The sequence below is a fragment of the Lycorma delicatula genome, chromosome 13, assembly GCF_047948215.1.
Source record: "Lycorma delicatula isolate Av1 chromosome 13, ASM4794821v1, whole genome shotgun sequence".
In the NCBI taxonomy this organism is placed as follows: domain Eukaryota; kingdom Metazoa; phylum Arthropoda; class Insecta; order Hemiptera; family Fulgoridae; genus Lycorma; species Lycorma delicatula.
In genome coordinates this window covers 38,658,577-38,677,257 of record NC_134467.1, presented here as the reverse complement: position 1 = coordinate 38,677,257, position 18,681 = coordinate 38,658,577, and the positions used below count along the sequence as shown (strand labels likewise).

Here is an 18,681-nt window from a genome sequence, read left to right as displayed (position 1 = left end):
AAATAATTAATTTTTATTATTAGTAATAAAAGAACGGGCTCAAAATTATTAGACTGCATGTGTAATTTTTGTCATCCAGTTTAATAATTTCAGCCATATTTCAGCTGTTCACAATAAAAGGTTTAATATTTCATTTAATTAAACATAATTTGATAAAACTAATATTTACAGAGCTATTAATCATTAAACAATTTTATTGGCCGCCATTTTTGAAATTTCATGCGTACTTATTTTGTAAAAGATGTTGGGTACATGTGTATTATCTATCTTTACTCTGTTCTTAAGATATAGATTATTATTGAAACAACAAAAAAATGCAGACAGGTGGGAAATGAAGCATGATAGGGTATTTGTACAGATCAACTGTTTTGAATGTCATGAATGAGTTCTTAAGGTTTGTATATTACCCTTCTCAATACCTGTACTTATATATATATATATATATATATATATAACAAATTTCACAGTTCCACATGTTCTTGGATTGTTGATATCTCATTTTTGTGTTATTGTTATTTGAGTACAGCATGTTTAAGTGTTACAAGCGATTTTTGTAATGTGCGATTTTCAGGAGCAACAGTACAATGTAAAATTTGCATGAAACTGGGTAAAACTTTTACAGAAACATTTCAGCTTTTGAAACAAGCTTACATAGATGATGCTCTTTTTCTTTCTTTTTCCTGTTTAGCCTCCGGTAACTACCGTTTAGATAATACTTCAGAGGATGAATGAGGATGATATGTATGAGTGTAAATGAAGTGGTCTTGTACATTCTCAGTTCGACCATTCCTAAGATGTGTGATTAATTTAAACCAAACCACCAAAGAACACCGGTATCCACGATCTAGTATTCAAATCCATGTAAAAATAACTAACTTTACTAGGACTGGAACTCTCGACTTCCAAATCAGCTGATTTGGGAAGACACGTTCACCACTAGACCAACCTGGTGGGTTACATAGATGATGCTCTGGGTCGTACATAATGTTACGAAAGGTTTTCACAATTTAAAAGTGGTCATCGGTTGATTGAAGATGATCTTCCTTCGACCATGAAGGACTTTTACTTCAACTGATGACTCTCCCATTCAGAAAATCAACAATCTGGTGTGTGCAAATCGTTGATTGACTATCAGAGAACTTGTATAAGATGATAGAGTCTCGAGCGGATCATTCCGTGACACTTTGACTGAAAAATTAAATATGCCATTGAGTTGCAGGAAAGTTTGTTCCTCATTTGATGACCAAACAGTAGAAAGAACATTGAGTGGATGTTTGTCGGTAACTTCTTGAACAAGCCATTGACGATGAAACCTTCACGCAAAGGATCATAACAGGAGACAATAGCTGGGTTTATGACTACGACATCAAGACAAAAGTTCAGTCATGATAGTGGGTATGCTAATGATCTCTTTGCCCCAAGAAAGCACATCAGTCGATCCAATGTCCTATGATCCAATGGCAATTTGAATTCTTGCCTTAACGTGAAACTGTAAACTGTGCGTATTATGAAGGCGTTTTAGAATGGAAAAAAAAAACGCAAAAAGAGACCAGTGTTATGGCGAGACAGTTCATGGTTCTTTCATCACAGCAATCCGTCCACACCCTCAGCTTTGTCAATTCATCAGTTTTGTGCCAAAAATCAGATGACTCTCCTCGCTCAGCCTTCCTACTTGCCACACCTGGCTCCTTGCGATTTTTTCTTATTTTCGAAATTAAAATCGTTGATGAAAGGACACTGTTTTAAGATTACTTATGTCATTAATGAAAATTCATCACAGACCTTAAAGGACATTTCAAATGAAGCTATCCAGGACTGCTTTGTGATGTGGAATCACCGCTGGGAAAAGTGTGTGAATCGGGGTAGAGTACTTTGAAGGGGTCAAAGACCAATAATCTGTAAAATTAATAATAATAAAGATTAAAAAAATAAAGTTCGGTTATTGTCTGAACAGATCTTGTAAATATGTTGTGCAATTTCAAACAGGATTTCTTCTCATTTTATGTGGAGTTTTTTTGTTGATATTATGATTTCCTGTTTGCTGTACACTAATTTTATTAAAGATTTCTGGGAAGAAGAATTAGAAATAAAATTTTAAAAGAAATTTTTACAAATATTTTTTTTGTAAATTTCTCGAAGTTCTCTTCCTTGTTAACAAGAAGAAAATACTGCTTGATCTGAAGTTGTTTTTTTCTGCATTTTGTATAACCACTTTTGTGTTGTTATTTTTACAATTTATAAAAAATGTTTTTTGTTTTAAATTCTTATATTTTTAGGTTAAGATAATATGTTGAATTGGAATTTTAACGTTTTTATCAAAAAGAACATTCACTTTTCTTCGCATAATGTTATTCATAAAAATTCTATCTCATTTTTTTATTTTATAAGAAAAAAAATTGATACAAATTGTTTTATTGTAGGTTAGGTGTAGCGTCACGCCATCAATGCGAGACAACGCTAAACAAATGCGATTGGAATGTTGACCAAGCTGCATCGTTAATATTAGATTCTACACAACCATTACCGCCAGAGCCTGTTAGTTAGCAGCTATAAATATATATATGCAATAATTTACATACACAAAAAATAATTACGTTAGTGATTTTTTGCATAAATTTGTAGCCTCTAAGAAAAATTAAATCAATGTGTAAATGTGTGCTTGTATTATATTTTAGTGTTATTATTGTGTATTTATGTAATAATAATAATTTATGTATTTATATAGCTTTAATTGTATTACAAAAAATTGCTTTGCATAATGTGAAATTATATTATAATTGTTTATGTAGAATAGGTTAATTTGGATTAATTAAAAATTAGCTATTTTTGTATATATTTAAGATCGTCTGTTACGTTACTCTATATAAATGTATGCTTTATTATTAAAACATTATAGCATTTATGGATTGTTTAGAAAAAATACCTCTGTATTTTTATGTTATTATTTATTTTTTTAAAATTATGAATCGTTTAAACAGCAGCTTTTATAAATAAATAAATACGTATGTAGAAGTATAATTTATTTAGGATTTCAGTTTTTAGAATTTATTTTTTATTATCATTCTTTAGTTTAATGCTTGTGAAAGTATAATTTAATCTTTTTAAGTAGAAACCATCAGTGATAAAAAAATAATTAAAAAAATGTTAGATTGATGGTTTCTACTTATAAAATTGAACTGTTTTGTATGGGCAGGAATGTAAAAAGTTACTGCAGTTTTTATAAAATGTGCATATTAACAAATTAAATAAAAGTATTTAAAAAAATTCAAACAGGGTTAACCAGTTCATTGATTTTTAATTTTTGGGTCTTTACTTTTATTATTTGCATTATTAGCAAAAATAAATTTTTATATACTTCGTTGGTTTTTTTTAAAATTATTAATAACATGAGTCAATTTATTTATCTATTTTAATAAAATATTTAATAGTTTTTATCAGAAAAAAAGTATATCTTAATCAGGGAATTTACTAATTAATAAAAAAGTTTATTAACTATTTTTTTCTTTTTTAATTTATGTAAACAGTATAAATATATAAAAACACCGTACAACCTCTGCTATAATGTACCCATCCAGAGACAACTGTTATACCTGCATTACAGGCTAATCATGTTATTTTGAAGATAAAATGGTAAATGAAAAAAATAATGCCACTTGAGTTAATATTGTAACACTATTAAAATATTATTGAATGTTAAAAATTGGAATATTGTGAAAAAAAATAAAAATAAATACTGAGTAAGTATTGAACAGTTTTTATATTTTTGTAGCTGGATTTCTTTTTTTTTTCCAAATGGTAAACTGCGATAATTATAGTTTATAAGCACTCTACCAATTAGCCTAATTGAAAATACATTACTACAGTAACTGATTTGAATTCAGAATACCGTAAAGTAATATGCAGTACTACTTTATTAGAACGTATTACTACATTAACACAACACATCTGAATGTATATAATTTAACACTTAGATTTAGGATGGTTATCTGAAATAATAGGAAGCTATTTTTGTTTGCTTGGAGTTCATATTTTTATTTTTTACAGTTACGTATATTTCACAGAGCTAAGTGTATTACTGTGTTTATTATTTTTCTTCAATTTGTTACCAAATACATTTATGTATTTGAAATGAGTTTTTATATATTTACACAGTATGTCTGAAAAGTTCCCGAATTAAATAAAAATACCGATTTAAAGGTAAACAAATTTACTCATATCAGCCCTCTACATAGAACCCTTCTCTAGTTATACACTCGTTGCAGCGCCGGTTGAGCCCATCAAATGTTCTGTAGAAATCACTTTATGGGCTCGCTTTCAACTGCTTGGTGCAAGCCCTTTGGATATCCAGAATGTCATTGAAAAAGCAGCCTTTCATCTTCAACTTTAGTTTTGGGAATAGACTTGGCTGGAGCCAAGTCAGGTGGGATAAGACGGTGATTTGATTTGCAGCGTAATAACATGCTACAACTGTTGTCATATATGCCGGGGCATTGTGCTAGAGAATCCAACTGCCCGGATCTGGTTCTTGGGCTGGAGTCGACAAATGTGACGCATCAGGGATTTCATTACTGCCAAATAGAATTTAGAATTCACGTTTTGATCAGTTAGAACAAATTCATGATGAATCAGGCCCTTTGAGTCAAAGAATGCAGTCAGCATAGTTTTCATTATTGATTTTTGCTGCCTGACTTTTATCAGTCTTTGTGCTCCAAGACTCAACCAAGCACGAGATTGACGCTTCATTTGCAGATCATCATACATGAAACACCAGCTTTCATCCTCGGTTACAATTGCTTTCAAAAAATTCTGGTCGCTACCGGCAGTTTCAATGAAGTCTTGAGCACAAGAAAGACGCACCTGTTTTTGTTTTTCGGTCAAGAAGTGTGAAACAAAACAAGAGCACACCTTTCGGCGGTTCATTTTTTCTGTTAGAATTGTATGTACTGCGTCTTTACTGATGTTTAGCTCTTCTGCTATGGCCTGAAGTGTAAGAAGAGGTTGTTTTGAGCAGGAGCACGTAAATTTTCGTAACGTTTTCATCGTGAACGTTTTCAGGTGATGATGGCCTCCTGCTTCATTCGTCATCATCCAATGACTCTCTACCATCTTTAAATTGCTTCCACCACATGTATGTTGTAGTACAAGATATGGCTTCATCATCTAATGGTTGCTGCATCATAGAATAAGTTTCAACGAAAGGTTTTTAGTCAAAGTCAAAATTTTAACACGCTTCTCTGTTCCATGTTGCAAGCTTGCACAAGGTCACATGAACTTAACATACATGACCAAATATAACTCGAGACTGGAATGATGAAAAGTGATGAAATTTTGTATACACTTGTCAGAAATCATACTACATAGTTCCTTATTTGTCCAAGAGATGGCACTACTTGTATTGACTACAGAAACTTAGTTCGGGAACTTTTTTCAGACCTACTGTGTACTAAAAAGTAGAAAAGTTTTTTATATTTGATAACAGTACTTTTTTCGGAGTCATCCTTTTACTTGGATTATAATCTTATGTGTGTTACATTGGGGTTGTTCTGTGATCAGCTTATTATGTATGTACAGCTTATGCTGTAGCTCAGATTATTGACATGTTGAGTGCCACTTGATCTGACAAAATTTTTCTGAAAACAAGACTTTTGATTGTTTTAGTAGTAATAATAATTTGGATAAACAGGAGGTTGTACTAACATTTTTATGCTAATATCATTTATAAAGCCATATATGTGTACGACACCTCTCTTGGCGCCATTGACCTTCTGAATGAATGCATGTTCTGTATGACCACATACATCATTTGGTGTTGACTGGATTTAATGGTTCTCATAGCAATCAGTGTTAATTTATGTGTAATATAATTAATTGCTTAATTATGACAATTTTTATTGGTGTTAAAGTACTACTTATCTAATACATTTTTAATTTTAATATACTGTCAAAAAATTAGGTGCCCATGCCACAAAATCCTACTCATATATACATAATTCCTTTTTAGGATAGTACAAATTAGTCATTTTTTCATTAAAAAAGAATTAATTAAAGGTTGTATCTTATGAATACAATTACCTGCTTCTTGTTCATTGTTACAAAAATGAAGAGCTCTCATAATTACTGTAAATCTATTCACACCCATATTAAAAAAAAATCTGGCATATTAAAAATGGGTACACCCATCATTTTTTATTCTTTTCATTTTAATGTTCCCATGTATAAAACAAATTCAAAAAACACGTGAAATTCATCTTTTGTTATAGGTTACCATGAAAAATGAGATTTAGGGTGATTAACGTTTGTTCTAAGACTTCTGCATAGTTATTTGTTTCACTCACAGTCAAGGTTAAAAAACTTATCATCAGCTAGTAGTTGAAAATAGTTAATTGGCATACTGTTAATTGGAATGGGAATACAAGACCAAGATTTTCAACAATATAAATTTTTTTTATTCTGGTGGATTGGTCACCGCACAAGATTACTCGCCACTTTCGTATTCATCAAGTGCTTTTTGGTACAGATATATTTGTATCAGTGTCATTTTCAGTTATCTAAATATCACATCATTGGTTTCAGTTTTTTTTCTGTATGTAGTTTCCACAGTTGAGTATTAGTAAGAATTTTGTCTTCACCAAAATCATTTTCACTATAATCTTTGTCATCTAAATATTCATATATTAGAGTCACTTTTGGCATTCAATTCGCTCTTCATACTATCATTTTTCAAAATATGTTTTAATTCTTCTGCAGAAAGTTCCGATTCTTTGACTCATGATGGAGCTGGGATTTCACCATCAATCATTATAAAAATAATGGAAAAACCTTGATAATACTAAGTATTCAAGTAATACACCACATAAAGGTTAACAGCTGAACTGAAAGGCCAAAAAAAGTAAAATGCATTCCATATGACTTCTACATAGGCTGTATGGCACTGATGGCCCCTGATATAACTGCCTAGTGGCACCAAGTGGCAGCCGTGGCATTCAACATGTTAAAACATTGTTTTAAAATGCTTTAGTATATAAATGAAAATAAATAGAAATTAAGAAAATTACACATATTTTCCATTTATAAAAATTAAACTATTACCAGTTTAATATATCTTAAGACATTTAAAGTATCATCACTTTATGCACAGTAAGAATTTAAAAAAAAACAAAAAAACAATATTACTATGAATACCTGAGCGTTCAGACAATGCCATATTTCATAAACTGTTTCAAGGTGGCAGCTTAACCCTTAACCGTTTTAAGGTTGTCAGAGGCATATTAATAGTGATATTTTTTATTAACTAAAACTGTATTCAAATTAACTGTATTCAACTTAATTTGAATACAAAGCATGAATATTAAAAGATTAATATTCATGCACTAAACTTCAATTAAGAGGTGAAAAAAATTCTGCTAACTAAATTAAAGCTTTGATTTAATTTTTATTTGACATTTATTTCCTCACCACTTGAAAAATTTGAGTTATTGATCTTTAGTAGGTCATTAAATTATTGCACCGTTTACTCATATGTGTGCAAAACACTTAAATACCATCATATTAACGTTTCATTATTGGGAATTATTGTTTTACTCTATCTGTTGTTTCCATTCAATAATATACAGATTATTATGTTTATTTTTCATTATGTTATACAGAGAGATCTAAAAGTCATGCACATCAAAGTAATAAAAAAAATAAGATAAGAAATAATAAATAAAGATTTTACAACATATTTCAAAATTTCTACTGTGTTCAGTAATACTTGTACAAACTCTTTTTACCACATTTGAGGCCACTTTGTGGAGCAAATGTATACTGATTTTGTTAATCTGCGTTATGTTTATCTTTAGTTCCTCCAGTGTATGTGGCTTGTTTTTATAAACCTTTCCTTTAAGATAATCCCACAGGAAGAAATCTAGGGACATCAAATCAAGTAAAGATGGGGTCCATAATTCCTTAGAGATAATACACTCGCCAAAAAACTTGTGCAAGAAATGCATGGTTTCATACACTTCTTGCACATGAATGCTGCATCACATACTTAACCTCAATCAGTTTAGCATCAATCAAAATGGCCAGTCTTCCGGTTCTCTTCTTGAATGCAACTGATTCGCATTCTTTAAAATGGGCAAGATTAATCTTGTCATGATTAAATTGTTAGACACTGCCACATCCAGATATTTCCCAACAATAACAGACAACTAGATGCAAATTGAATCAATGAAGTGGAGGATTATTTTTACATAATTTCAAATATCATAATGTTATCTTTAAATAACAGAGCTTTAATTTCATTAGATCAAATTTTTTTTCATTTTTGGTCTTCTTTCACAAAATTTTAAAAATTTAACAAAAATTAAAAATAGTTTATAATCATTCTGAACACTTGAACAAAAAGATGTTTTAGGAGAAATTTTCATAAGAAATGAATCTCAACAGTGCTGTAAAATTCAATAGAATTTATCATTTCTTTTAATTTTTTCTAAAATTTTGACCTAAACTTTCAAAATTAAACCTCTGATTCACCTTAAACATTCAGATTCTTTAATTGATGTCATTTTTGTACTCTATTTCAATTCAGAACCTCTTACACAAACATTAGCTGTTATTTCAAATGCTGCTTTATATTGGCTTACTCTAATGTTATTTTTTTTTTACAATCCCTTATCAACACCGCCAATGTTTAAAAATTAAGATTTTAATTTTTTCCTGTTATCATGAATCTGCTTCATTCCATCCCATATTCTATCATATTATTCATTTAATTTGGTGTTAAATTTCTTCCTTAGATTAAGAACTAGCCCATTGGGTAAGTGTAGAGGTTTAACTCATCGTCGCAAATCAGTTATTTAATAACTGATTTTCGAAGTCGAAGGTTCTGAGGTTCAAAAATCAAGATTTGAATACTAGATACTGGATACAGTGTATTTTGGTGGTTGGGATTCAATTGACCACATGTCTTGGGAATAGTTGGCCGGAGTTTATACAAGACTACACCTCGCTTGCATGTCATACATAACATCATCATCACATTGTGCCACGGGGAGTTGCTTATTGTTCATTAATTGAACAGATTGCAATATAAACAATGGGGGAATAACAGAAGTAAATATTCATATTTAGGGATTTTTCTTTCGCTAAAAATTATAAAATTAATAAAACATGGCTGGATGATCACAAACATGTAATATATAAACATACAAAAGCATACAATATACATAACTCATTATAGCACTGTAAAATGAATTTTATAAAGTATTTTGTTAACATAATTTCAATTTCCTTTCATTTAAAATTAATTATTGATGGCCATATTATATAACTTTTTGATTCCATAAAATTTTAAACATATAAGGTTTTATAAAAAAAATACGCAGAATTTTATTTTTTCTCAAAAAATCGTTAATTAATCATCAATATTGATTTTGTCACCTGCAAAGTACTCCTTTGTATAGTATGTTTAATATATAATACGTTTAATGATATAATCATTTGTGATTTTTCCAATCTTTGGAGCTCCTCTGGAATGCAATTTCTGGTATGGTGTTAAGCTCCTTCAGCGATTCTATATTTTATCTTGTCAGTGTTGGTAAAATGTCATTTGTACTTTTTCCAATCTTTGGAGCTCCTCTGGAATGCAATTTCTGGTATGGTGTTTAGCTCCTTCTGCGATTGTCTTTTATCTCTTCAATGTTGGTAAAGTGTCATCTTTCATGGTTCTTTCAGCTTGGGAAATAGGAAGAAGTCACAGAGAGCTATGTCTGGTGAATACAGAGGCTGATGCTTCATAACAGTGTTGTTTATTGCCAAAAAATTAATGAATAAGGCAATGAAGTGTAAGCTGGTGTATTATTGTGGTGCAATTGCCATGAATTCTTTTGTTCCAAATCTGGGCTTTTTCTTCGGATTTCTTCTCGTAAACATCATAGAATTCATAGGTAATCCTTATTGACTCTAGTGGTAGTAATTCGGCAGTTGTCTTTAATCATTTTTTTCACTTTTTCGATGTTATTGTTGGTTGTTGATTTGCTGGGACGTTCAGGGCACTTTTCATTTTCAACATTTTCACAGCCCTCTTGGGAACATTTGTACCACTTGTAAATGCTTGTTTTATTCTTAGAAGGTTTTCCAAAAGCAACATTCAACACTTTAATGCAATGTGCAGTTTATTCCATTCTTAAAGCAAAATTTAATATAAATTTTTTGTTCCATTTTTTTCCACTAGTTACCGACCATACCGAAACATGTATAACCTTTTGACAGCTAACAAACTAAGCATCCATTATGGTTCTCTTATTCTGTAAGCAGATGTTAGTTAGGGACTAGTGTACTAACACTACAAAAAAAAAATTGATAGTTGGACTTAAACAGCTTGGGAAATTTTAAAAGCCTGTATTTTTTAATCAAATTTCGTTCTATGATTTTGAATCGGAAAAATAGAGGCTAGTTAGGCTATCAGCATATAAATAGTCAAGGTGTGTACCATGTAATATATATATATAAATTTGTGATACATCATATTTGTTAATTAATTTATTTTTTCTTTTAAATATCAATTGTTTCTAAAAAAAGGCTGATGTAGAAATCAGTTTTTAGAGAGGTAAAATAGTTGGAGGAAGTTTTTGATTAATAAATACTCCAAAATATAATGCAAGATAAGTACAGAAATAGTTTGCAAATAAGTAAATGTTTACTTAGAACATGTAAAATTAAAAACAATGATGTATAACAAAAAAAAAAACTTATAAAAATTAAAATTATGGTAATGTTTAACCATCTATATCAATTAATTTCATTTTACGTTGTATGTATTTTTTTAAATTTTATTTACTGCTAATAGATTTTTCTCTTGATTTTTATCATTACAATGTACATAGATACAGGAAATTTTGTGAATTTTTCTAGGTTAGTTTATTAAAATGTAGATTATTATTTAAGAGAGTAGTAATAAAAACACATTATTTTAGTTTTACAGGGTGTTCAAATGGCTCGTTTGCTATGAACTAATAATTTATTTTCTTATATGAAGAAAAAAATTGTATTAGAATTTTTTTATCTTGATAATAGATAAAAAGAACCTTATTTTTTGAATATTTTCCCAGTTTACTTATATAATTTATAATTTATTTAAGAATTTATATAAAAAGTTAATCTATAGGTGTCCTAAAAGTTCCTTTACTAAGAAAGAAAGAAAAAAGAATATTTGTTTATTAATAGAATCTCAAAGTTTTGTTTTTATTATTTACTATTGTTATTATTATTTACTATTATTTACTATTGATATTTTAAAACCTATAAAATCTGCTCAAAATGTCTGCCACCATTATAATTTTCACAACATTGTGTTATACTGTTCGCATTTGGAGAGTACAAACGTTTGTTATTTAAATCGTCAAGTTCAACTTAAATGATTCTCTTTAAATCTTCTAAATTTTTAGGTTTTTGAAAAAAAAGAATTGTTTTATAAAATCTTTTTTGAGTAAAGCTATTGTTGAGGATTTTCCATATCCGTATACTGTAATCTGGAGAAACTCATCCTGTTGCCAAATTAAATTTATGTTCTTAATCAATGGATTATTTTGTAATAGATATTTCACAATGTACATTTTACAACATTTCAAGGTATGAATTTCCAGTTATAATGTTGTTAAAAAAGTATGGGTCCATCACTTTAATAAATACCTGCCCACATATTTACACCAGGAAAATAACTCGTGTTCTGTTACAACCGTCAATTTGAATTAGTCCAGTAGATCCTATTATGGTGATTTAACACAATCATTTAGTTTGAAGAAAGCTTCATCTATCCAAAATTTATAGTTTTGAAAATCCAATATAGTCTCAATGAATTAGAAACCATTTTTAAAATTCAACTCTGTTGGAAATCATCTTTAATGCAAGTGTAGTCGATAGGATTTCCGGTTCAATGATTTAAAAGTACAATGTAAATTGCCATGTGAAATATCAAATCTGGCCTTCTTTTTTGTGGAAATCTTCTAGGACTTAACCCTTTGAAGACCACCTGACGATTTTTTGTAATTTTTATTTTTATATTAAAAAGACAAACTTATGATTTTTTGTCAATCTCATTTTAGATGATTTGGTGAAATCTTGTCATTGTCAAAACCATATTTATACTGATCACATGTTAGATTTTCTTGGCAGAAATGGCAGTCTGCTTATGATAAAATTTATGTTTGTTATTGTTTAAAATTGCAAGTGACTTTTTCAATTAATATTTGGTTGGTAAACAAAATTACTTATTATTTTGAAGTTAACGACGATTTATGTTTTTGTATTTTTAGAGATAATTTAATCATGTTCATTGCGTAGTACATCATTTTTTTTTTGTCTTCAGTCATTTGACTGGTCTGATGCAGCTCTCCAAGATTCCCTATCTAGTGCTAGTCGTTTCATTTCAGTATACCTTCTACATCTTACATCCCCAACAATTTGTTTTACATATTCCAAAAGTGGCTTGCCTACACAATTTTTCCCTTCTACCTGTCCTTCCAATATTAAAGCGACTATTCCAGGATGCCTTAGTATGTGGCCTATAAGTCTGTCTCTTCTTTTAACTATATTTTTTCAAATGCTTCTTTCTTCATCTATTTGCCGCAATACCTCTTCATTTGTCACTTTATCCACCCATCTGATTTTTAACATTCTCCTATAGCACCGCATTTCAAAAGCTTCTAATCTTTTCTTCTCAGATACTCCGATCGTCCAAGTTTCACTTCCATATAAAGCGACACTCCAAACATACACTTTCAAAAATCTTTTCCTGACATTTAAATTAATTTTTGATGTAAACAAATTATATTTCTTACTGAAGGCTTGTTTAGCTTGTGCTATTCGGCATTTTATATCGCTCCTGCTTCGTCCATCTTTAGTAATTTTACTTCCCAAATAACAAAATTCTTCTACCTCCGTAATCTTTTCTCCTCCTATTTTCACATTCAGTGGTCCATCTTTGTTATTTCTACTACATTTCATTACTTTTGTTTTGTTCTTGTTTATTTTCATGCGATAGTTCTTGCGTAGGACTTCATCATCTATCCTATTCATTGTTACTTCTAAATCCTTTTTATTCTCGGCTAGAATTATTATATCATCAGCAAATTGTAGCATCTTTATCTTTTCACCTTGTATTGTTACTCTGGATCTAAATTGTTCTTTAACATCATTAACTGCTAGTTCCATGTAAAGATTAAAAAGTTACGGAGATAGGGAACATCCTTGTCGGACTCCCTTTCTTATTACAGCTTCTTTCTTATGTTCTTCAATTGTTACTGTTGCTGTTTGGATCCTGTACATGTTAGCAATATTTCTTCTATCTCTGTATTTGAACCCTAATTTTTTTAAAATGCTGAACATTTTATTCCAGTCTACGTTATCGAATGCCTTTTCTAGGTCTATAAACGCCAAGTATGTCGGTTTGTTTTTCTTTAATCTTCCTTCTACTATTAATCTGAGGCCTAAAATTGCTTCCCTTGTCCCTATACTTTTCCTGAAACCAAATAGTAGTAGTACATAAATGTCATTCATTTGTTTTTGTTTTGTGTTTGTTGTGAAAATGGATGCTTTATTTTTTTATTTAGTTTTTTTACCATACTGTATTTATTGGTATGTTGCAAGAACATAGATTACTTTAGAACATTGTGCGTTTATCATTGTTATTAGTTGTTTGTGACATTCAGATCGTAACATTATACTTATTTCATCTTAGCGTTTTGTTTTCTTTTTTCCGGCAATATTTATTAGGAAGTTGCTGTAATATGCAAAATGAGCGATTGACTTTGAACACCGATTCAAATTGATCAGGAACGTAGGAAATTTCAGTCTGATTTGTATACAGTTCTTGACTAAAATTTATTAATTTCTTACCAAAAATCATGAAATTTTCTGGTTTAACACAAAACAGGTCAACAATTCTAAAAATCATGATTCCCATAGTAAAATTATATCTTGATTCCGAGTTAAATGACTTCAAACACATTTTTTATTTTTGTTTTTGGGTTCTTTAATCTTTACTAGAAAAATGTTCAAATAAGATATAACTACGAAAAACATTTCACGTTGATAGTGCATTGATTTTCTTACAATTTAAAAAAAAACTGGTAAAAAATATTGGGAATAAAAAATGTTATACATTTTTTAGCACGAGCTTACAAATAGTCACTATAAGGCACTGCACAGGTTTTTTTACTAACAATAATATAAACATGCGATTTTATTTTTAACATCTCCAAAAAAAGTGTGGTCCTCAAAAGGGTTAATAACTGATAAGTATTGTTGTTTTATTAGAAGCCGCTGATTAAGGTCTCACATTTCTACATGAATCTCAAATCCAGTAATCTCAAACATTTTATTTACGTTTCAGATACTCCCTTTAATTTAAATTGATACCGTTGAATGAATCGGTTGCTTTGGTATGTGTTTACAAGTCATGCTTGCTTGCTACACATGAGATGTAACAAAACAATTAGATCAGTTGATTAACTCTTGTTTTGGAAATCCTTCAAAACAAAATCATATAGACTTTTGTAGATAATAAATTTATAATTTTTCAGTTTGATAAAATAATTTTTGAGATCTGGTATAACTGTGTTTAAGAATGTAGTTTTATTTGTTGCTTGAGTATTTTAAAAACAATTTTCTGATGCACGATTTCAATATGGTGACAATTTTTTCCCCGGTTCTTAGTAAAACTAGGATTTCTTTGTAAGCAATTATATATTTTAACTGCTTTATTTTGTTTTATACATATTTTTGTGATTTTAGTTAGCAGCATGATGGGGTTATGAAAAAATGAAAGAATTTTATTAACTCTTAAGAAATCATAGGTTATTTGTTGAGAAAAAATATATTCTCATAAAGTGTAGATTGAATACAGTACAGATTTCATCTGGATGGCTGTTTAATTATGTAGCAATTTATGTTTGTGCTATAATGAACAAAACCATATACAGTTCAATGAAAAAAAAAATCATTGAGAGCCAAAATATTTTTCGTCCAATTTTTTTACAATATTGTTTTCTTAAAACCTACAATTAAAATTATTCTTAAATAAACATAAATTTTAATTATTTTTTATAATTTTTTAAATATGAAATTAAACTTATTGGGAAATCAACTGAAATTACAAGGTTTTCTTTTAATTTTATATAATTCCTAAAAGTTTTGTTCTAATAAATTCCAGCTTGCTCATAACAATGAATGGTCAACTCAGCTTGTTCAAAACACTATTTAATGGATTAATGATGTTTTCCCTTAATCATACATTTTAAATACCCAATATAATATAATATAATACTAGCTGCACTGGTCAGGGCTCGCTTTGCTTGCCCAACCATCTAAAGAGGGGGTATCGTCTCCTGGACCCCGACACTTATGTTCTCTTCATGGTTGTTAGAATATTAAATATTTCACAAATATTCATTAAAGAAAAAAAAATAATAATTGTATTTCATTATATTTCTGTTGTCATACTGACAGAAATATATTAATGAAGTAAAAGGATATTTTTTTTTCTTTAATGGATATCTTTAATTCACAAATTAACTTCTGAGCGGATTACGGTCTTGATCTGTGGCTTAAAATCTTCCCCAGGTAACACAAATATATCTTGAAAATTTGAAAGCAATCATTTGTTGTCAGGTTCTCACGTGATGCTGTTATAAACATACAAACTTTGCATTTATTTATATAAGATTTTTAAATTGTAATTTTTCAACATGGCTCTAATCCCAGCTTTTTCTTTCTTTACCCCCAAAACACAAATATAATTTTAAATTATTGTATATGTAGATTTTAACTTGATCCATCCAAGTACAGAGTTGAATAAAATAAAATGACATATTTTTTCATACAATCTCTACAAAAGCACTTTCGTGGCAACCTGTATCTTTAGTTGTAGATTTTTTCTTCTTTTTTGTAAGATATTTAGTGTTAAATTACGTATTATACTCAAAATTAAAGTATAGGTTAAAATATATTAAAAAAAATCTTATATTAATATTTACTACCATCCCAGTCGCGGCTTCGCCCGCGCTATATGGTTAAATAAGAATTAATTGTATGTCGACTAAAATTTTCTCGTTTTCAACAAATATGAGCCAAATCGGACCATAAATACAATTTTTCAAAATCTCGATTCCAGCGCCACCTTGCGGATACGAACTATTTCAGAAGCCTTCGCGGGCGTGCGTACAACTCAAAAACTTTTAATAAAATCTTATTGTCTTAACTATACAACTACAAACACTTTTTTTATTTTTATTTTTTTCTTTTACACTTTATTCACCAATGCACTTTTTCACAGTCCTTTTTCTGATCACTTATGAAAAAGTGTTAGAGATTAGATACTTTTGCCTGCAAGATTTACAGGTTCTTTATTTTTGCTTAGGTACTTCTTTGCTTGTGAGATCTTCTGAATTTAAAAAATTAAAATTTTATAATATGTATCTTGTCCGCACGGGTAATCTTCTATATATATAAAGAAGAAAGTCTGTACTAAAATCACATGAAATTTAACTTTTAAAGCATGTGAACAAATGAATCCAATGCTGTCAAAATGGAAAAAAGTAACTTTAACACCGATAACTCGTAACCGTTATGTCGGAGGTCCAAAAAAATTAGCCTATGTTCACCGCAGGGCTTCAAAGTGTAGGTGTGCAAAATTTTAGACAAATCTGTCTGGTAGATCTTGAGTTAAGTTGGAACGGGCAGACAAACAAACATTGATTTTTATATATATAGATAAACAAAAATTAAATAATAAAAACATTACAATACCAAAAAAATCAAAATGAAGGAAAATAATGACAAAAAATTGAACTAACAATTGTATAAATAAATTGTATTGTTTATTTATTATAAACAATATGTTTGTTACAAATATAATTTTAAATAAATCGTTTGTATCAAGAAGCACCCAATTTTTGTTTTTTTTTTTAACTGGAGAGATAAATAATAAAATATATTACAGACCCAAATATTTTTTTGTAGTGAAAACTTATACGTATGAATTACATGGGAACATGGAAAAAAATTATATATATATAATACATATACATACGTAATACATAATATTATGCCGTATATGCTTTTTGAATGTAAGTGTCACGTGTGAACGTGACACTTACATTCAACGTTATAATAAAAGACATAGAATATAAACATGAAATGCATTTTTGATGTACCTACTTTTTTATCCAGTATTTTTCACAAATATTATATGTTACACTTACACTGAATTTAAACAATTATTATTATTTTTTTATTATTATGAGTACATATTGAAATATTTCATATAAACAAACACTTTGACATAAAATAAACAAACATTTCAACGTATATATGTATACAAGCACAACCGAAAAGCAACAGTATAACTAACTGTAATTCACAGTCTATCTTTACTGTTTACTAATCTAAACTTATAGGCATGTATATTGAAAGAGAGCAATAGAGAGAGAGAGAGAGAATTATTGCAAATCACCGGAAGTTTTTTCTCCCACCTCCATCCTCTGCTACTACGTATTATACTATACACTCATATATGCATATATATATTCTCGCTCTATGCATTTTTCTCTTTCATATATATATATATATATATATGTATATACTTAGCGTCTTGTGTTACGTTACAGATTTTGATTACGAGTCCGGTTTTTCTCCCATGTTCGCATGTAATCCATATGTATAAAAAATTCTGACACAACGCGTCTAAAGAAGTTTTCAATTCAATAATATATCTCCATATTATATAATTTTGTAATTTTTCCCATGAAAAGGCAGATATTTTACAATAACTTTAAACTATCATTTTCATTTTATTAAAACAATTTTATCGAAATTTCAACTGATTAGATTTAATAATTTTAAAATATTTTGAGAGCTGCATGTATACAAATTCATTTTTTTTTTGTTAATAAATACAGAGGCATTATTTTCAGAATATATACAAATTATACATATTTCGACAGTTTTTCCTATAATTAGTGAATTTGAAAGAATTTATATTTATAAAATATGTTTGTAAAAAAAAAATCTATTATTTTTATATATTTATATATATAGATCACTGATAATGCCTTGATTAATTAGTTTAAAAAAAAGAAAAGTTTTACAAACAGTACAGTTGAATTTATTTTAATTTATTTTAAAAAGTATAAATAGTTTTTCTTGTTACTTTTCATATGGATTTAATGAGGGTTTATTATTTATTGGTTTTATACTTTTGGGGTAATAAAATATATAAACAGTGTTCTTCCATTTATCAAAGGTAAAAGGTATCTGTTAATGAGGCACTCATAAATGTGAAATAAATTAAGATTTATATGCATATATTTCAATTAAAATTTTATAAATTTCTTTTTAAATTTTGTATAAATTAAAACTTAACTATTTTATATATGTATGTGTGTAGAATACAGTAAAAATATACTATCTGAATTTGATAGAATGAAATTTTTATTAAGATAAGTTGGCAAATTTTTTTTTCATAACATGTTAAAATTAGTTCTAATTTTAATTATTAAGAAACCACAAATTACAATAAATATTGTTGTTTATTGCTTGAGTAGACCCTATTGTTGCAATTCTAAAAATATTCTTTTCTCAATTCTCATGAAATTATAACATTATAAATACCCCTCTTCAGTTCAATAATATCCTGTATAA

At 28.8% G+C, this 18,681-nt stretch overlaps 1 protein-coding gene across 2 annotated transcripts in view; it reads left to right on the top strand.

Annotated features, from left to right (window-relative positions):
* Positions 1 to 3,890, top strand: part of Ack (activated Cdc42 kinase) — a 139,144-nt gene extending 135,254 nt beyond the window's left edge. Inside the window, exon 13 of one of the 2 annotated variants that reach the window (XM_075381075.1) lies at positions 2,421 to 3,890. In XM_075381075.1, the coding sequence (XP_075237190.1) occupies positions 2,421 to 2,544 (124 nt within the window). In that variant the 3' untranslated portion in view covers positions 2,545 to 3,890. The remainder of the gene's footprint in view (positions 1 to 2,420) is intronic. The other variant, XM_075381074.1, reaches the window with a different exon arrangement.
* The last annotated feature ends 14,791 nt before the right edge of the window (positions 3,891 to 18,681 follow it).